Raw genomic sequence first — 19,216 nt, 5'->3', positions numbered from 1 at the left:
GATGGAAGCAGAAGTGCAGTAGAGGAAGGAGGAGAGAGGGAGAGTTCCCAGAGGCAGAAATGGCTTGGTTAGACTGTTGTCAATTTAAAAACTGGTGTTACGTTTGTGTACGATTTCAAAACTCTGGGCACAGAGATGCAAGGAAGGAAAGCGATGGTCTAGTGCAGAATCTTAAGCTGAAATCCCAATCCAGTCTGGAAATCCCTGCATCCCCTTAAGAACTGTCATATCCTCCTTAAAGGTTGAAGTATTGTTTCCCTGCTTTTACAGTCAACACCTTTTATTTGTGATAGGTATTCACTTCATCGCTGACTCTTGTAAAAATATTTGTGATAAATAATTGACTTATATTTATTATCTTTTCTCTTTAAGGAATAGATCAATGATGACACCAGAGACATGGTCATTACTTTTATTGCTTAACAATATCTTGCTGAACGCTGAGGGATGGCCGACTAAAGAAGGAAATGGTCCAAAACATTATCCACCGTTAGTGCGTTTACGACATAAGGTATTTGTTGCATTCTGTTTTAATTATTGCTATTTCAATGTATTTTTTCTGTGCCAAGATTTGCAATTTTTTTAGTTCTGAAAGAACTTCATGTCCTGAGTTGACAATATTCTTTCTTGCATGAGGTAAAATATTATTCTGAACTGTTCAGTTCAGAAACTTGCACCGTTGTACAATAAGGGTACTGCATTGGCATCATTCCTATATATCCTCAAGTGGTATTGATTCATTAAAATAAGCATTTTATCCTTCAGTGTGAAAGAAGAGAGGCCATTGTGCTGCACAAAACATCATTTACTAGTTTATTTTTCAATATAATATGATAACTAATACTTTTTCATGTTTATCTCAGGGAATGTATTGGGGCCAGAAATAGGAAATCAAACTGCATTGCTACTCAGCTCATTGTGACATTACAAATAAGCTATTTATCACATGAAACCTGCTGTCATCATGATTTGTCATGCAATGTACAATGACATTGTAACTACCTTAGGTTATTGAAAATGTATTTAACATGCCCATGCACATGTGGCACGCATTTGGGAAAGACTGATGTACAAATTCTTGCAAACTATGAAAGCATGGAAACCAGACGGTATGCAACAAAATACTTAGAGAGGAAGCCAGTATGGCCCAAAGTCCATAAAATGCTGAGCCAAATTCTTAGTAAAATGCATAATCCATTACATCTGGTGGTCACAGTTGCAGCATGAGAAGATCACACCAAATGATGCTGTCATTTTCCCCCAAAAAACATTAAAATCAAATACAAGTTGAATACACAAAATGAATTGTTTAATCAACCTGCTGAGTTCTGACAATGCAGTCTTGGTTCAATGGGTCACTTGCTTGAAAGTGTGATAAAACTAGTTTCTGATTTGTTATCTGAATCCAAGAGTGATTGCAAAATAAGATTAAATCCCGGGAGCAAACCCAAAAATAAAATATTGCAGATGTTGGTTATTAAAAATAAGATCAAGAAATGCTGCAAACTCTAAGCACATCACGCAGCGTCTATGGGAGAAAGTTATTTTGTCCTGTAGCTGGTTGCCTGGAAATGACAAAACTGATTTGAATTGGGCCAATCAGTTTAAATTATCCCTCAAAAATTGCCAAATTCCAATCCTGTTTTATTGACAAACTTAAAAGCCAATGACACAATCTGATGCTTTGGGTTATAAGACTGGGGAAAATTGAACAGCTAGGTGGAGGACTGCCAAGCCAATGACATCTGCACATTGCCCAGAAAATAACTTTCTTAATAGCTTCGATCACTAACCTAGGAAGCAAATTTCCCAAGAAGAAGAAGACAGGAATTCTGAGAAAATTGATAGCTGCCTGGTTTAGAGATAAAAAGTGTTGTTTGGTAAATCTTATTTGGGAGTTTTCTCAGACTAATATTATAGAGGTAAAAGATGGATTAGAGGAAGAGTTGTAAATAGTTGTTAGTCAATAATTCCCTGTTATACTTTAAGAAGTAAAGTTGTTAATTTTTATTTTAACTAGTTCTTGGCCTATCAAATTTTCACAGATAACTGCATGGGATAAATCTTTTCTGTGTTGCTGGTTTTGAATTAAGCAGGAGAGTTTACCCCATGTCGTAACAGCAGGAGATTCAATTCGATTCCCTACAGTGTGGAAACAGGCCCTTTGGCCCAACAAGTCCATAGTGACCCTCTGAACAGTAACCCACCCCCCTCTGACTAATGTACCTAACAACTATGGACAATTTAGCATAGCCAATTCACCTAACCTGCACATCTTTGGAAGTTGGGGGGAAACCAGAGCACCGAAGGAAACCCACACAGACACGGGGAAAACGTACAAACTCCACACAGACAGTCGCCCATGGCTGGAATTGAACCTGGGACCCTGGCACTGCGAGGCAGCAGTGCGAATCACTGAGCCATCATGCTGCCCTGGGTTGAAAATCGAAGTGATAGGTCAGCATAGGCAGATAGAAAAGCTGCTACCTCTCAGTTGCAGGTAAAATCCAGGTCATTGAGTGTGAGGTACTCTTGGCGTTAATCGCATAGGTGTGGCCTATTCCCCGAACCTGTGCCACTGCACTCACTCAAGCCAGCTTCCACTTCAACTGGAAGTCAAAAATGAAGTGGATCCGAAGGGGCGCCAGGTATAAAACTCCAGAAGGAGTGTACCCAACACAACCTCATCCTGATGGCCACCTTTTGTGTATGAATGCATCAAACTGTGCATAGACCCACGGTAAGCAAACACCAAGTGTTACGACATACCTGTCCCCAGTGTTCACTCATATACTATTTGTACTTACCTGTTGACACTTTTAATTACCTGGAATTATTTTGCCATTATCTCTCCACATGTATATTCTGTGCTTGTGTTTTATCTTCCACTTCATCTGATGAAGCAGCAGCACTCTGAAAACTTGAGATTTCAAATAAGCCTGTTGGACTAAAACCAGGTGGTGTGTGACTTCTGACTTTGGAAATTTCAAATGCTAGGGTTTAAAGTGAAAGGGGAAAAGTATGTTAAGGGGATGTCCAAGGCACTACCAGGGAAGATGGATAACAATGTTTAGGAAGAATTTAGACAGGCACCTGATCAGCCAGGCAATAGCATGGTACGGATAATGTGCAGGCAGATGGTCGTACTTGAAAAGGGCATCGTAGTCAGCACAGACATGGTGAGCTGAAGGGCCCATTTCTAGGTTGTACAGTTCTATGTCCTACCCCACAATATTTATACCTGTTGATGTTGAGAAGGGGCAGAGTTAAGTTGATAATTCATGTTTTGTTTGCCTGTGGTTGGAACGAAGTTAAGACCAAAAACCTGGTCAGTGTTTTCCATTAACTTGAGGTCATCAGACAGGGAAATGGAGGACTTTGAGTAATTGAAATAAAACTTAAACCTTTGTGATGACTTTGGAAGTAGTCAGATTTGAGTGTCAGCATACTTTCTTGGGTGTGTCTTGACATATGGCATACACTTCAGATGGCAGTTGCATATACCTTTGATACTGTTGCATAATATGATGGCATTATCATACACCTGTGTTCACTTTATCTGTGTAATGGAGTCAGTATAGTCAGCTGGTTAAGCAGAGACTCCTGACCATGTACGTGCGACTTGGGATACCATGGTCTTATAAGTAGTTAATGCTGCAAATAAAGTTCAAACTATCCAATACAATTGATCTTGATTATTGGTTATTAGTATAACCTTTGCAGACCAATATACAGTAAATCACAAACTGCATCAAGATACATAACAGGTGTAGGGAGTGCTGCATGACTGGAGAAATTGAGGTTTTGGTTAAGAAAAAGAAGGAAGCATATGTCCGGTACAGACAGGATAGATCAAGTGAATCCTTAAAAGCCTATAAAGGCAGTACTGGTACACTTAAGAGGGAAATCCGGAAAGCAGAAAGGTGACATGAGATAGCTTTGGCAAATAGGATTAAGGAGAATCTAATAGGATTCTATAAATACATTAAGGAGAAAAGGGTAACTCAGGAGAGAATAGGACCCCTTAAAGATCAGCAAGGCAGCCTATGTGTGGGACCACAGGAGATGGGGGAGATACTAAATGAGTATTTTATATCAGTCTTTACTGTGGAGAAGATATAGTTTGTGGGAAAAAGAGTGGCATCTTGAAAAATGTCGATATTAGAGAAGGAGGAGGTGCTGGATGTCTTAAAACTCTCAAGTGGATAAATCCCCAGGATCTGATCAAGTGCATCCCAGAACTTTGTGGGAAGCTTGTGAAGTGATTGCAGGGCCCCTTGCTGAGATATTTGTGTCATTCTTAGTCACAGGTGAGGTGCCGGAAGACTGGAGGTTGGCAAACGTGGTGCCACTGTTTAAAAAAGATGGTAAGAAAAATCTAGGGAACTGTAGACCAGTGAGCCTGACGTCAGTGGTTGGCAACAAGTTTGGAGGGAATCCTGAGGGACAGGATTTACATGTATTTGGAAAGGCAAGGGCTGATTAGGGATAGTGAACATGGCTTTGTGCATGGAAAGTCCTGTCTCACAAACTTGATTGAGTTTTTTGAAGAAGTAACAAAGAGGATGGAAGAGGGCAGAGCAGTAGATGTGATCTATATGGACTTCAGTAAGGCGTTCGACAAGGTTTCCCATGGGAAACTGGTTAGCAAAGTTAGGTCTCATGGAATACAAGGAGAACTAGCCATTTAGATACAGAACTGGCTCAAAGGTAGAAGACAGAGAGTGGTGGTGGAGGGTTACTTTTCAAACTGGAGGCCTGTGACTAGCAGTGTGTCACAAGGATTGCTGCTGGGTCCACTACTTTTTGTCATTTATATAAATGATTTTGACGTGAACATAGGAGGTATAGCCAGTATGTTTGGAGATGACACCAAAATTGGAGGTGTAGTGGACAGCAAAGAGAGTTACCTCAGATTACAACAGGATCTGGACCAGATGGACCAATGGGCTGAGAAGTGGCAGATGGAGTTTAATTCCGATAAATGTGAGGTGCTGCATTTTGGGAAAAGCAAATCTTAGCAGGACATATACACTTAATGGTAAGGTCCTAGGGAGTGTTGCTGAACAAAGAGACCTTGGAGTGCAGGTTCATAGCTCCTTGAAAGTGGAGTCGCAGGTAGATAGGATAGTGAGGAAGGTGTTTGGTATACTTTCCTTTATTGGTCAGAGTATTGAGTATAGGAGTTGGGAGGTCATGTTGTGGCTGTACAGGACATTGGTTAGGCCACTGTTGGAATCTTGCGTGCAATTCTGGTCACCCTCCTATCGGAAGTTGTGAAACTTGAAAGGGTTCAGAAAAGATTTACAAGGATATTGTGGACTGAGGATTCGAGCTATAGGGAGAGGTTGAACATGCTGGGGCTATATTCCCTGGAGCGTTGGAGGCTGAGGGGTGACCTTATAGAGGTTTATAAAATTTTGAGGGGCACAGATAGGATAAATAGACAAAGTCTTTTCCCTGGGGTGGGAGAGTCCAGAACCAGAGGGTATAAGTTCAGGGTGTGAGGTGAAAGGTTTAAAAGGAACCTAAGGAATAACGTTTTCACGCAAGAGGTGGTGTGTGTATGGAACAAGCTGCCAGAGGAATTGGTGAAGGCTGGTTCAATTGCAACATTTAAAAGGCATCTGGATGAGCATATGAATAGGAAGGGTTTGGAGGGATATGGGCCAAGTGCTGGCAAATGGGGCTTGATTAGGTTGGGATATCTGGTCGGAATGGACGAGTTAGACCGAAGGGTCTGTTTCCGTGCTGTACATCTTTGTGACTTTATAATGAAACACCGATAATGTACCACCACTCAAATGAGTGGCAGTATGGAAAATAATCAGTTGTGAAGCAAGCTTACTTAATCAAATTCAATGATTGCTGTCAGTTAATCCTTTAACTTGAATTCTTTCTAAAAGCATAACTTCACAACTTGCAGATAAGTACACAAAGAAATGTAATTCAAGGTTGAAAATGTTCTGAAGTGTTGAACTCTTCACTCCCCTGTGCTCCCACTGTAGCATTGGTCTCCCACCACGCATTTAACGTACCTGAGAAACACATTTCGCCCACAGAAGAAACAAGCCAATTCAATTCAAGTAGCCTGTGAATATCACAAAACAAACAAGGAAATGAGAAGTTTGAGAACAAAATCATACTCCACATGTTCATCAGATAATCAAATCCTCCCGCCTCAGATCACGAGGCACCATATTACCTCGTGATCTCATGCCCTGAGCCCTTTTCTTCCTGCCTTGATCCCACATTTCCTACCCTTGTCCACATGACTACAGAAAGATCTCCAACCAGGATCCTGAATTTGCATTGTGTTGATTCTCTCATGGACGTAATCCTTGGATCTACTTACTGTGGGCTGTTGTTATTTGCAGTATTGGCCTGAATTCTTTGTCCTCCCTCTGAACATTGTTGATGGGGTCCTCCAGAAATAGCGAAGACTAAGGTTCAATATCAAGAGGGCCTTGCATTTCACCTCATTGGCACTTAGCCAATATATCATGACTTCGAGACAGTTAATTACATACAGAAGATTAGATTGACTAAAGTGAAAGTATTCAATTAACTTCACATCTGTTGGACTAACTGTATAAATCTATATGACAGGATCAGAATGTGAAATGAATTGTGTGGCATGATTCTCATATTTGTTGGGCAGGCTGAATACCTATTGGTGAACTGTCTGAAGGTTTCATTGTTCAAAAAAAATCCTGTTTCACGGGATGTGCCAGTGTTTGTTGCTCATCTGTAGTTGCCTTTGAACCGAGTGGCGTGGTCAGCTATTTCAAAAAGGAGTTAAGAGTCAGCCACATTACTGTGGGTCTTGAGTCAGAGCGGTCTCTAGCACAGAAAATGGCCCTGTGCAGGTCTGCACTAGTTAAAAACAAACACCTCACTGTTGGAATTCCATTTTCCAGCACATGGCCCACAGCCTTGTATGCACTGGCACTGTAAGTGCACAACCACATACATCTTAAATGTTTCAGAGGTTTCTGCCTTTATCATCCTTTCAAGCAGTGAGTTCCAGATTCCACACTCTTGATGAAAATGGTTTTCCTGATATTCTGTCTAATCATTCTGCCCCTTTTAAATCTGTGCCCTCTGACTTTGAGTCCTTCACCAAAGGGAAAAATCTGTTCATGTTGATCATATCTACTCCCCCCATCATTTTGTATGTCTGTTATCTCCCCCCTCAGTCTCCTCCACACCCAAAGAAACTAACCTGGTCTATTCAATCTCTCTTCATAACAAAAACTCTCTAGTCACAAACAACCCAGGTCCTTTCAATATATAATTTCAGTTACGTCACACTGTAAACTTTTTTGCTATAAATTCTGTGTCTTATGATCTTAAAGTTCACAACCACCTGATGAAGGAGCAGTCCTCTGAAAGCTAGTGCTTCCAAATAAACCTGTAGGACTATAACCTGGTGTTGTGCGATTTTTAACTTTGTCCACCCCAGTCCTACACCAGCACCTCCATATCATGACAGATAAGATATGGATGACAATTTCCTTTCCTGAAGGATATCAGTCATCGAGATAATTTTCCTTTTAACAATTAATGATAGCTTCACAGTTGCAATTACGCAGACTAGTTTTCAGATTCTGTTAACTGAATTTAAATTCCTCTGGTGGGATATTGAGACTGTGAACCTATATCCCCAGAACAATAGTCCTTCCGGATGTCTGGAATCTGGAGCAGTTCTGTTGCAGCTGTGCTTTATCTCCCACATAGTGCACGCTTTGTTCTTAAGTACCCAGCTTCATCACTCTCCATGGTCACAGTCTGAGACTCAATAATTATTTTCACAACCTTGCCATTCTATTTGACCCTGAAGTGATCTTTCACACACCAACTCCATTTTTAAAAAAAAGCCTAATTGCATCTCTGCAATATCACCTGTCATATAATCATTTGCAGAAACATTCAAGTCTATGGTGCCTCTGGATTTGATGGTTCTAACTCTCTCCCAGCCAGCTAAATGAATTCTTCCACAAATTTAAACTTATTGAAAACTTGTTACCCAGAAATGTCTCTTTCATCCATCCAACCTTATTTAAACCCTGCTTTGCTTTGGTTTTGGGCATATGATCCTTTATTTTAAAATCCTCTCTTGGTTTTGCCCATTGCTATTTCTATAATGTCCTCTGGCCCTAAGACATTCTGAGATGTCTGTACTCTTACTATTTTGACCTCCTGCACGCAACCTGTTTTAGTTTCTCTACTTTGGTGGCCACGTTTTTAGTTCCTCGACCCTAAGCTCTGGAACCCCCCCCCCCCCCCCAAACCACGGAAGCTCCTTTCAGTCTTTGAGATGTAAGGCCTATATATCTAGTGTCAAGCTGGCACTGAAATTCATGTACCACATTTCTCATTTGTGTGATAGTCAGAGAATCCAGAGATCGAGATAGTCAGAATGGCCATTCAGCCTAAAGTGACCAGAAGCAGCCCTTTGCACTTGACACACTCAGGCCTGGACTGGTCGAGACCATGCTGCAAATGAAGACAGTGAATGATAAAAACAAAACCTCTCTGATATAGGCGGATTGACCCTCTCAATAGAGTCCAGTCTGAAGGAGAGTGGGCCCAGCATGGACCTCAATTGAGCCCTTATTTGCTTCTCCAGGGTGAGCACCAGACCTGGCCTCCGAAATGGAGGCTGCTTCACAAACAAGGGTGACATCAGGCAGATAGGCCAAGCACCAAAACATGGCACCTGCCAATCAGTGATTTTGCCTTTGGTTGGGCCTGGTGCTGGCAGTGGCAAAGTGATAGTGGAAGGGCATCACAGATGCCAGCAGCGAGAGACACGACTCTGATGTTGGTTGGTCCAGCGCAGGTGGCAGTACAGCGGTGGCAGAGAAGCATCTACCCAGCAGTGACAGACAGTGCCTGAGGATCAGTGACGTCAATGTTGGTTGGGTCTGGTGTAGCAAACAACAAAACAGTCGAGGAGGAATGGCAGTGCAGGTGTGTTTGATCATGATTAGCTGGCTCCAGACCGATGATCTGTCTCTAAGCTGCAGTTTTCTCTCCTTCTTCTTAAATTATTCAAACTGGCGCCAAATCATGGTGACAAAAGAGAGCTGTTATGACATGGGGTAAACCCTTCTGCTAATTTCAAGCAAACACACAGAGAAGCTCACCTCGCCTCGTAATCTGTTAAAGTACAATTGACAGAGAGCTCCCTAAATTCTATTATCTAAGGGAAAAATTAACAATTTATTCTTCAACTCCAAAAAAAAATTAAATAACAACTATCTACACTGTAAGCCTCCTTTGTCTTAATGATTTATTTACCTGCCACTCTATAAAAATATATTGATCCGATTAAATTTACAAAAAAAAATCAAGTTTTAAAACCAGCCAGCTGTGGATTCTTCTCTGTATCTTCCTGGGTCTTTTCTTCAGTCTTCTGCTGCACAGACCTTTCATATGAAAAAGGTACCTTTTACAGAGCGAATCTGTGGGCAGTTTATATGGTGGTAGATGCTATTGGTCTGTCTGGCTAGATGTTCAAAATGCCTGATTTCTATACCCCAAGACATCGGATCATGTTTACTGTTGTCAAAACAGTAAAATTCAAATTCGATTGGGTTTTAGTATCTTGGGGCATAACTTAAACTAGGAGACAGTGAGGACTGTGTATGCTGGAGATCAGAGTCAAGAGTGTGGTGCTTGAAAAGCCCAGCAGGTCAGGCAACATCCGAGGAGCAGGAGAATTGATGTTTCGGACGTAAGCCTTCCATCAGGAATGAGGCTTTTGGGCCGGTGGTGGGGGTGGGGGGAGCCGAAAGATAGATGGGAGGTGGTGTGGCTGGGGAAAAGGTAGCTGGGAATGTGATAGGCAGAGGAAGGTGGGGGTGGAAGTGATAGCTCAGAGAGGAGGCTGGAGCGGATAGGTGGGAAAGATGATGGACAGGTCAAGAAGGTGGTGCCGAGTTGGAGGCTTGGGACTAGGATAAGGTAGGGGAGGGGAAGTGAGGTAACTGGTGAAATCCTCATTGATCCTGTGTGGTTGTAGGGTCCCAAGGTGGAAGATGAGGCGCTCTTCCTCTAGGCGTTGGGTGGTTATAGTTTGGCGATGGAGGACGCCCAGGACTGGATTGTCCTCGGTGGAATGGGAGGGGGAGTTAGTGTTCAGCCACAGGGGGCTGGGATTGGTTCGTGCAGGTGTCCCAGAGATGTTCTCTGAAACAAGCCACAAGGTGGCGTCCTGCCTCCCGATGTAGAGGAGACCACACCGGGTGTAACGGACACAGTAGATGATGTGTGTGGGAGTACAGGTAAATTTCTGTTGGATGTGGAAGGATCCTTTGAAGCGTTGGATGGAGGTGAGGGGGGAGGTGTGGGCACAGATTTTGTACTACTTGCAGTGGCAGGGGAAGATGCCAGGGTGTGTTGGGGGTGGGCTGGTGGGGAGGCGTGGATCTGACGAGGGAGTCTAAGGGAATGGTGTCTCTAGAACGCTGATAGGGGTGGGAAGGGAAACACATCCCTAGTGGTGGGGTCTGTTTGTAGGTAGCAGAAGTGGGTGAGGATGATGCCATGTATGCGGAGGTTGGTGGGGTGAAGTTGAGGACCAAGGGGCTCCTGTCCCTCTTTCAATTGGAGGGTTTGGGTTCAAGGGTGGAGGTAAGGGAAGTTGAGGAGATGTACTGGAGGGCACCATTGACCACGTGGGAGGGGAAATTGCGGTCTTTGAAGGAGGGGATTGTCTGGGACTTTGAGGTGGAATTGGTCATCTTGAGAGCAGATGCGATGGAGGCGGAAGAATTGGAAATAAGGCATGGCATTTTTACAGGAGGCAGGGTGGGAGTAGGTGTAGTCCAGGTCTGTGTTTGGTCGGTTGCCAGAGATGGAGATGGAGGGGTCCAAGAAGGGGACGAAGATGTCCGGGATGGTCGAGGTAAATCTGCGGTCAGGGTGGAAGGTTTTTGTGATGAAACAAAATGAAACAGTTGATGAACTGTTCAACCTCCTTGTGGGAGCTCAGACACATTCATTGATGTAGCAAAGGAAAAGATGACGAATGGTGCTGGTGTAGCTGTGGAAGATGAACTGTTCCATGTACCCGACAAAGAGGCAGGCATAGCTGGGGCCCTTGCAGGTGCCCATGGCTACCCTTTTGGTTTGGAGGAAGTGGGTGGATTGGAAGGAGAAGTTGTTGAGGGTGAGGACCATTTCAGCCAGGCAGATGAGGGTGTTGGTGGAAGGGTACTGGTTGGGACGGCGTGAGAGGAAGAAACTGAGGGCTTGGAGACCTTCATAATGGTGGATCGATGTGTACAGGGACTGGGTGTCTATGGTGAAGATGTGGCATTGGGGGACGGGGAAACTAAAGTTGTGGAGGAGGTGAAGGGCATGGGTCGTGTCACGAACGTAGGTGAGGACTTCCTGGACTTAGGGAGGGCAGGACAATGTCCAGGTATGCAGCGATGAGTTCGGTGGGACAGGAGTAGGTTGAGACAATGGGTCAACTGGGGCAGTCAGGCTTGTGGATCTTGGTTAAGAGGTAGAACCAGGCGCTGCAGGGTTCTCAGTCTCTGAAGTTGGAGGCAGTGGATGGTAGATCTGGGACAGGAGTAGGTTGAGACAATGGGTCAACTGGGGCAGTCAGGCTTGTGGATCTTGGTTAAGAGGTAGAACCAGGCGCTGCAGGGTTCAGTCTCTGAAGTTGAGGCAGTGGATGGTAGATCTCCAAAGGTGATGAGGTTGTAGATGGTCTGGGAGATGATAGTTTGGTGATGGGAAATGGGTTGGTGGTCGAGGGGGGCAGTAGGAGGTGGTGTCTTCAAATTGGTGCCTGGCTTCAGCGGTATAGATTGGCGCCTGGCACAGCTACCACTGTGCCCTCCCTTATCTGTTGGTTTGATAGTTAGGTTGGGGTTGGAACAGAGGAGTGGAGGGCTGAGTGTTGCAAGGGTGAGAGGTTAGAGTCGGGGAGGTGTGTGGGCAGGTTGAGGCAGTTGGAAATGAGATCAAGGGTGGGTAATTGATCAGCCCGGGATGCCCAGGGGGATGAGGTGTATTGGAGATGGGAGAATGGGAAAAATTGTTGGAGAAGGTATTGCTGGTAGAAGAATTAATTGAGAAGGCACAGAACATTCTAGAAGACATGTAACCTGACTGTAATTTCGAGAGACTAAATTCTACTTAATTTTTAATATAACTGGCACTTGTATTTATTGGAATCTTGTACCATTAGAATCTTGCTTTACTCAGGAATAGTTAGTAGTCAGAAGGGATTTATTCTGTTTGTTAATAGTTTAGTTAATTAGTTCAGTGTTAGGGTTAGATAAATAAATTGTTACTTGTTTATTTTAAAGTGAGTGTCAGGGAATTATTTTATTTAATTGCTGAAGAGCAAGTTACACCCCTTTACACACTCCTTTCACAAATTATAGGGCAAGGTGCTCCACTTTGAGTATTTTGGTTTTCGTTCTCAGAGGGGTGTCAATTCCCACATTATAATAGTAGAGAGATTCTAACAATTTATAGGTGAAGATGACAAAACAGGACAATAAGGAAGATTTTCCAGATACAGAAGAGTGTGGTGAGGTCACATGTGGTGTGACATGAACTCAAGATCATTGTTGAGGCCACCTTCAAGGGTACGGAACTTGACTATCAGTTTCTGCTCAGCGATTCTGCATTGTTGTGTATCTCGAAGACTACCTTGGAGGTTGCTTATCCAAAGATCAGAGGCTGAATGTCCTTAACCACTGAAGTGTTCCTTGACTAGGAGGGAACATAACTATCTGGCAAAGTCTAGTCATCCATTGTTGTATCGTATGCATGATTTTGCCAGGATACCATATCTTGGGGCGTATGAGATAGACAACATTGGCCGAGTCACATGAGTATCTGCTGTGTATGTACTGGGTGGTAGTCTCCATTTCAATGATCTGATGTGTCTTGCAGAGGTTGCTATGTCAAGGTTGTCAGGCATTGTGGTCGATTTTCTCCTGAAGGCTGAGTGGTCTGCTGTGAGCAGTGGTCTGTTGAAGGTTTGGCTGTTGTTTGAAAGTGAGAAATGGAGGCATAGGAATGATCTTGGCAAGATGCCGGTCATCATCGATGAGCTGTTGAAGGCTGTGAAGCACATGGTGTGGTCTCTCCGCTCTGGACTTACGACTTTGGTTAGACCCTCGGCATGGAACCCTTTCACCGACCATGTTATTCCAGTCATTTGGTTTGTCCCCAGTACCACCACCTTTGTAATTTTTTGTAATTATCTCTGTCTCATTTAATTGGATTATGCATCATCTATTCACTTGTTATTCAGCTGTTGACACTTTCCTCACACCATCTCACACTTCGGATCACCTGCAGGGACTCATTATTTAGCACTGCACTCACACTATTTGTATGGTCATTTGACTTCTCTGCCTTTGCGCTCTCTCTGCCCTTAAATTCTGTGTTCTGTGTGTTTCTCTCTCACTTCACCTGATGAAGGGGCTATGCTTTAAAAGCTTGTGATTTTAAATAAACCCATTGGATGATAACCTGGAGTCGTGTGACCTCTGACTTTGTCCACCCCAGTCCAATAGTGGCACCTCAACATCTCTGCATTCATTGGCTAGATGTCGTCATGAAGGGTGGTCATACGCAACAGACGTGTAAGCAATAGTGAAAGTGCATTTTTGTAAGTGGCAGAGTCCACAGGAGGAGGAAAATATTAGGGGCATGGTGGCTGGGTAAGTGACACGGTATAATATCACTTATATAAGTTGAAGGATAAGTACGTTATTTAATGATTCTTTTTTCAGTTGAGCAGGTGCTCCACTGAAATGACCCAGTGGATTCAAATCTGGACTCTGACCAATAAATAGAAAATAATCTATGAGGCTTACTGAGAGCGTCATCATCTCCTGAGATATAACTAGATTATAAATAAATAGCCACAGAGGGTGCTTAGCAATGGTCGTTGTAAGCAAATGATTCAGTGAAATGAGGTCCCTGGGATTTAGAGATCTGATTAAGATACACGCTGCTTGTCAGCTTCTTTCGTCAGCTGCACTGATCAGCTCAGATGGGGCTCTGTGCTGCAGTGTTTCTCTCCCAGAGGAGCAATGAGTAACTGCCACACATGCTGCAGGTCCCATTATATCACTCTGCAGATTGCAGTAGCTTTCTTTGTCTTCTGCTTCATAAGCACTCTGCCAAAAAAAGTCTCCTAGGACGACGTCAGATGAAGATTTCCATCTGACAGCGAGACTTTAAATATGCTGTTCAAAGCACAAAGTTTGAGGAGGGGGGGGAGGAGGAGATGCACAATTAATTTGAACATATTGAAAAGTCAAATCCTAACATTGTATTTCTATATTAGTATGCACAGAGCATCTATTTCCCTATTGCATGGCATAAATGTTGGTATGTAAATTGAACTTTGCAGTCTCAAAACACTTTCCAAAAAAGGGTTGACTTGCAGTCCAAATATAAAACCAGTGGGTAATGGGACTCATGACACAATGGTACTGTCCCTATCTCTGAGTCAAAAAACCCACATTCAATTCTTACCTGCTCCAGAAGTGTGCAATGTCGTTTTTGAACAAGTTCATTAAAAATATGTAGGATGAGTCTTGTTCCTCTGGCTATAATGGCAGTATAAATGGGAAAGCAGCTCACTGGTTCCTGTTCACAAGGGCTGCTGAGATGATTCTTGTGCTGGATAGAGATAGGAACAAGAAATGTTTAGATGGATAAGGGCCAAATGCCAACAAATGGGACAGATTAATTGAGGATATCTGGTCGGCTTGGGCGAGTTAGACTGAAGGGTTAGTTTCTGTGTTGTACAGCTCTAAGACTCTAAATGTCAGTCCTGCCATCCCAGGAGTCAGTCTGGTGAATCTTCGCTAGACTTCCTCAGTATCAGGAATGTCCTTCCTCCGACTAGGAGATCAAAACTGCACTCAACACTCGGTGTGGCCTCACCAAGGCCCTGTATAACCGCAGCAAGATATCCTTACGCTGATACTCTCATCCTCTGGCTATGAAGGAGAGCATACCATTAGCTTTCCTCACTGCCTACTGCATCTGCATGCCAACTTTCAGCGAGTGTTCCACCATGATACCCAAGGCTCGTTGTACCTCACCTTTTCCTAAACTGCAACCATTCTGATAATAATCTGCTTTCATGTTTTTGTGACCAAAATAGATAACCTCGTATTTATCCACATTATATTGCATTTGCCAGGTATTTGCTCACTCAGCCAGTCTGTCCAAGTCACCCTGCAGCCTCTTAGCATCCTCCTCACAGCACACACTGCCATCCAGCTTAGTGTCGTCTGCAAATTTGGAGATATTATATTTAATCCCTTCATCCAAACCGTTAATGTATATTGTGAAAAGCTGATGTCCCAGCACTGAACCCTGTGGTACCCCACTCATCACTGCCTGCCACTCTGAAAAGGACCCGTTTATTCCAACTCTCTGCTTCCAGTCTGCCAATCAGTTCTCTATCCATGTCAATACATTGCCATTTGATTCTGATATAAAGAGTGGGAATCTCTTAAATATTTCTATACTTCAGGGTGTAGGTTTGCTCGCTGAGCTGTAGGTTTGATATCCAGACGTTTCATTACCTGGCTAGGTAACATCATCAGTGGCGACCTCCAAGTGAAGCGAAGCTGTTGTCTCCTGCTTTCTATTTATATCTTTCTCCTGGATGGGGTTCCTGGGGTTTGTGGTGATGTCATTTCCTGTTCATTTTCTGAGGGGTTGATAGATGGTATCTAGATCCGTGTGTTTGTTTATGGCGTTGTGGTTGGAGTGCCAGGCCTCTAGGAATTCCCTGGCAGGTCTTTGCTTAGCCTGTCCCAGGATAGATGTGTTGTCCCAGTCGAATTGGTGGTTTTTTTCCTCAGTGTGTAGGGCGAGGGAGAGAGGGTCATGTCTTTTTGTGGCTAGCTGGTGTTTGTGTATCCTGGTGGCTAGTTTTCTTCCTGTTTGACCTACGTAGTGTTTCTGGCAATCCTTGCATGGAATTTTGTAGACGATGTTGGTTTTGTCCATGGGTTGTACTGGGTCTTTATGTTTGTTAGTTTTTGTTTGAGGGTGTTGGTGGGTTTGTGTGCTACTAGGATTCCGAGGGAATACTTTTGCAACACAGCCCATAATGTCCTGTTGGATGTGTTCTGCTCAGTTTCAAAGTACTAGGGAGTGAAACATGCATTTGAGGCAATATAAACTTAAGTTTGTGTGTATAGCAGTAATGGCTGAAAAGGGAAGTCAACTTTTCCACAGGATATGTATAAAAATGGTATTTTTGGGTTGGGAAAATAGTGTTGTTAATTGGCCAGACAATTTCTGGTAAATTAAGTTACATACTAAATATGTAAGCATTATCTCATTGGGTTGACTTTGAGTGTAATGCAGGATTAATCCTTCCTGTTCAGGGAGGGAAAGCGGACTGGATTTATATTATTGATAATGTAGTCATTGATATACATTGCTCACAGCTGAGGTCCAAGTATTGATCCACACGGTACTCTGGTAGTCAGAGCTTGCTAACAAATTTGTTTCTGATTTATGTTTTCTGTCTCTGAGCTATTTCTTAATCCATGTCAATATATCGCCTTCTATCTCATGTGCTTAAACTTTTCTAATCAGCTTTCTGTTGGGAATTCTACCAAAAGCCTTCTGAAAATCTACATATATCAATTCTCTTTTATCAATTTTTTAGTAACATCTTGAAAAACTGCAAGTGCATCAAACACTATTTCCCATTCATCTATCTATTCTCGCCACCTGCAATCAGATCATTATTATCCTCGTGTCTGTCATTTTCTTAGCATTTTCTAGCATTTTCTAGCATTTCTAGATTCTAGCATTTTCTTTGTTACTGATATAAGGTTAACATATCTGTTGCTCCTTTCTTAAATAGTGATGTAACATTTACCTCCTTCTAATACATGGGAATCATTCTAGAGTCTGTAGAATTTCGAAAGATTGCATCAATTCTCTTTATACCCATCTCTTTCGACACTTTGGAGTGTAGAATATTAATCCGTTGATACCAAGTTTCACCCCCATTAACTTCTCTAGTAGAATCTTCTTTCTTATATTAATTTTCTTCAATTCTTCATTCTCCCCAGCCACTTGGAACGCTATTTGGAGGAGATTTCTTGTATCCTTCCCAGTGAAACCGGATTCAAAGTAATCTTTTAGTGGCGCTGACATTTCTCTATTCCCTATTATAAATTCTCCTGAATCTGCCTGTATTTGTTGAAGCCAAACATTTCCTTTTTACCTATCTATGGAAAGTTTTACAGTCTGTTTTCATGTTTTTTGCTAGACTACATTCATATTCTGTTCTCACTTTCCTTATCAGTGTTTTTGTTTCCAATTTGCTGTATTCTAAAACTCTCCCAATCAGATTTACAGACTTTTCTAGCAGACTTTTAAGCATTGTATTTTGATCTTATCCAATCCCAAACATAATTTGTTAGCCATGGTTAAAATCATTTATAAGCTTTTAGACCTTTAAAGGAATGTATCATTGCTTAAGTCAATACAATAGTTGTTTAAAGTCATGTGTTTTAATGTATTTTCCAAACCTACATCAGCCAATTGTTCCTCATGCCTTTATACTTCCCTTTGTTCAAATTTAATACCCAAAGTCAGATTGAACTGCTTGATTTTCAAAGATAATGTAAAATGCTTTCATACTGTGATCACATTCTATCACACTGTGGTTATTTTATAGCACCCCTGCAGCGTGGAAGCAGGCCATTCAGCCCATCGAGTCCCACTAACCTCCTGAAGAGCATCCCACCCATACCTACCTCATCCCTGTGACCCTCCGTTTCCCATGGCTAATTCACCTAGCCTGCACATCCCTGGACACTAATGGGCAATTTAGCATATCCAATCTAACTAACCTACGTATCTTTGGATGGTGGGAAAAAAGTCCACTGCAAGGAAACCCATGCAGATGCAGGGAGAATGTGCAAACGTGACATAGCCGCCCGAGAGTGGAATCAAACCCAGGACCCTGGTGCTGTGAGACAGCAGTGTTCACCACTGAGCCACCATGCCGCTATTTGTTGTCCATCTCTAATTTACCTTGTGAACAAAATAGTGACCTGCCTTCTTAAAATGCTGTACTCCATCTGGTGCTGCTAGGACAGGGAACAACCAGGGGTGTCATTTTACTTTGCTATGTTCTCATCTCACCTGCACATAATCAACATGTCTATAAACTATTAATTTGGTATTACCTCTCACTTTCCCTCTTTCTCTTTTACAAATGTGTGAGAACCTGCAGTGTTTAATTCTCAGTGCAGTCCCAATTTTATGACAGCTTTCTCCTTCATCCCACTGAGCACATGGTGGCTTCCAGCTCCCTTGTTTGCTTATGAAGACAGTTAATGTTTACACTCCCTCTGCCAACCCCTGGGTGGGGTGGCACTCAGGGTGTGGTGCTGCTGTGGGATGAGAGCTGCCAACCAATCGATTGGGTAGCAGCTTGCAGAATTAGGATTTTATCATGGGGACTGATGCGCATTTCACAGCTTGGAATAATGTTAAACCAACAATGTTTCCCCCCTGTCTATCCTCAAAACGATAGAGAAAGAAATACTAGTTGCTTTTATTCAAGTTGTTATCTGACAAACTTGACATTTCTTTTCAGACTTGCAAATTTCTTCTGATCTCAACATTTCCTCCCTTCCTATTTGTTTAATGCCTATTTATCATCCTAATTATTCATAGAATCATAAAAGCATTCAGTCTATGAAGTCTGTCCTGCCAAAGCTACAGTAAATCGACACTAGTCTCAACTTCTAGCCCTTGGCCCACAGCCTTGAATGTTACGACATTTTGAGTTCAAATCAATTCAGTTCAGTTTGAATGTTGTCCCCAGCCTGCTGTAAGTGGATTATTTGCTGCAAATTGCTACATATACACTTTTTTTTATATTGAGGAGGAAGAATTAGGTGAGAGATCTGGGAGGAAGTCCCATTGAGGACTTCCATGACTCATTACCAACTAAGGCCCCTAAGTGGCCAATTACCGCTACTTACAGTCCTTACTTAATTCACCAACTCCCCAGTGACACACTTTCCTGATGGGTGAGAAAGATGGCTGGTTTCCCAACAATGTTAAAGGAGCAGCATTGTCCCATCTTACTGTGCTTCATTTTGTATCCTGTAATGCTGTCTGGCCTTGCCATAGGCGGCTGGAGTCTAGTAGGTTTGGGCCTCTA

At 42.8% G+C, this 19,216-nt stretch overlaps 1 protein-coding gene across 3 annotated transcripts in view; it reads left to right on the top strand.

Annotated features, from left to right (window-relative positions):
• fstl5 (follistatin-like 5) overlaps positions 1-19,216 on the top strand; it is a 534,185-nt gene that overhangs the window by 29,990 nt on the left and 484,979 nt on the right. For all 3 annotated transcript variants that reach the window (XM_043698761.1, XM_043698740.1, XM_043698750.1), the window contains exon 2: positions 373-511. In XM_043698761.1, coding sequence (XP_043554696.1) covers positions 383-511 — 129 coding nt within the window. In that variant the 5' untranslated portion in view covers positions 373-382. The remainder of the gene's footprint in view (positions 1-372; positions 512-19,216) is intronic.

This window comes from Chiloscyllium plagiosum, chromosome 1 (genome assembly GCF_004010195.1).
Source record: "Chiloscyllium plagiosum isolate BGI_BamShark_2017 chromosome 1, ASM401019v2, whole genome shotgun sequence".
NCBI lineage: Eukaryota > Metazoa > Chordata > Chondrichthyes > Orectolobiformes > Hemiscylliidae > Chiloscyllium > Chiloscyllium plagiosum.
Note: the sequence above shows the minus strand (reverse complement) of the source record. Positions and strands in the feature narration are given on the sequence as shown.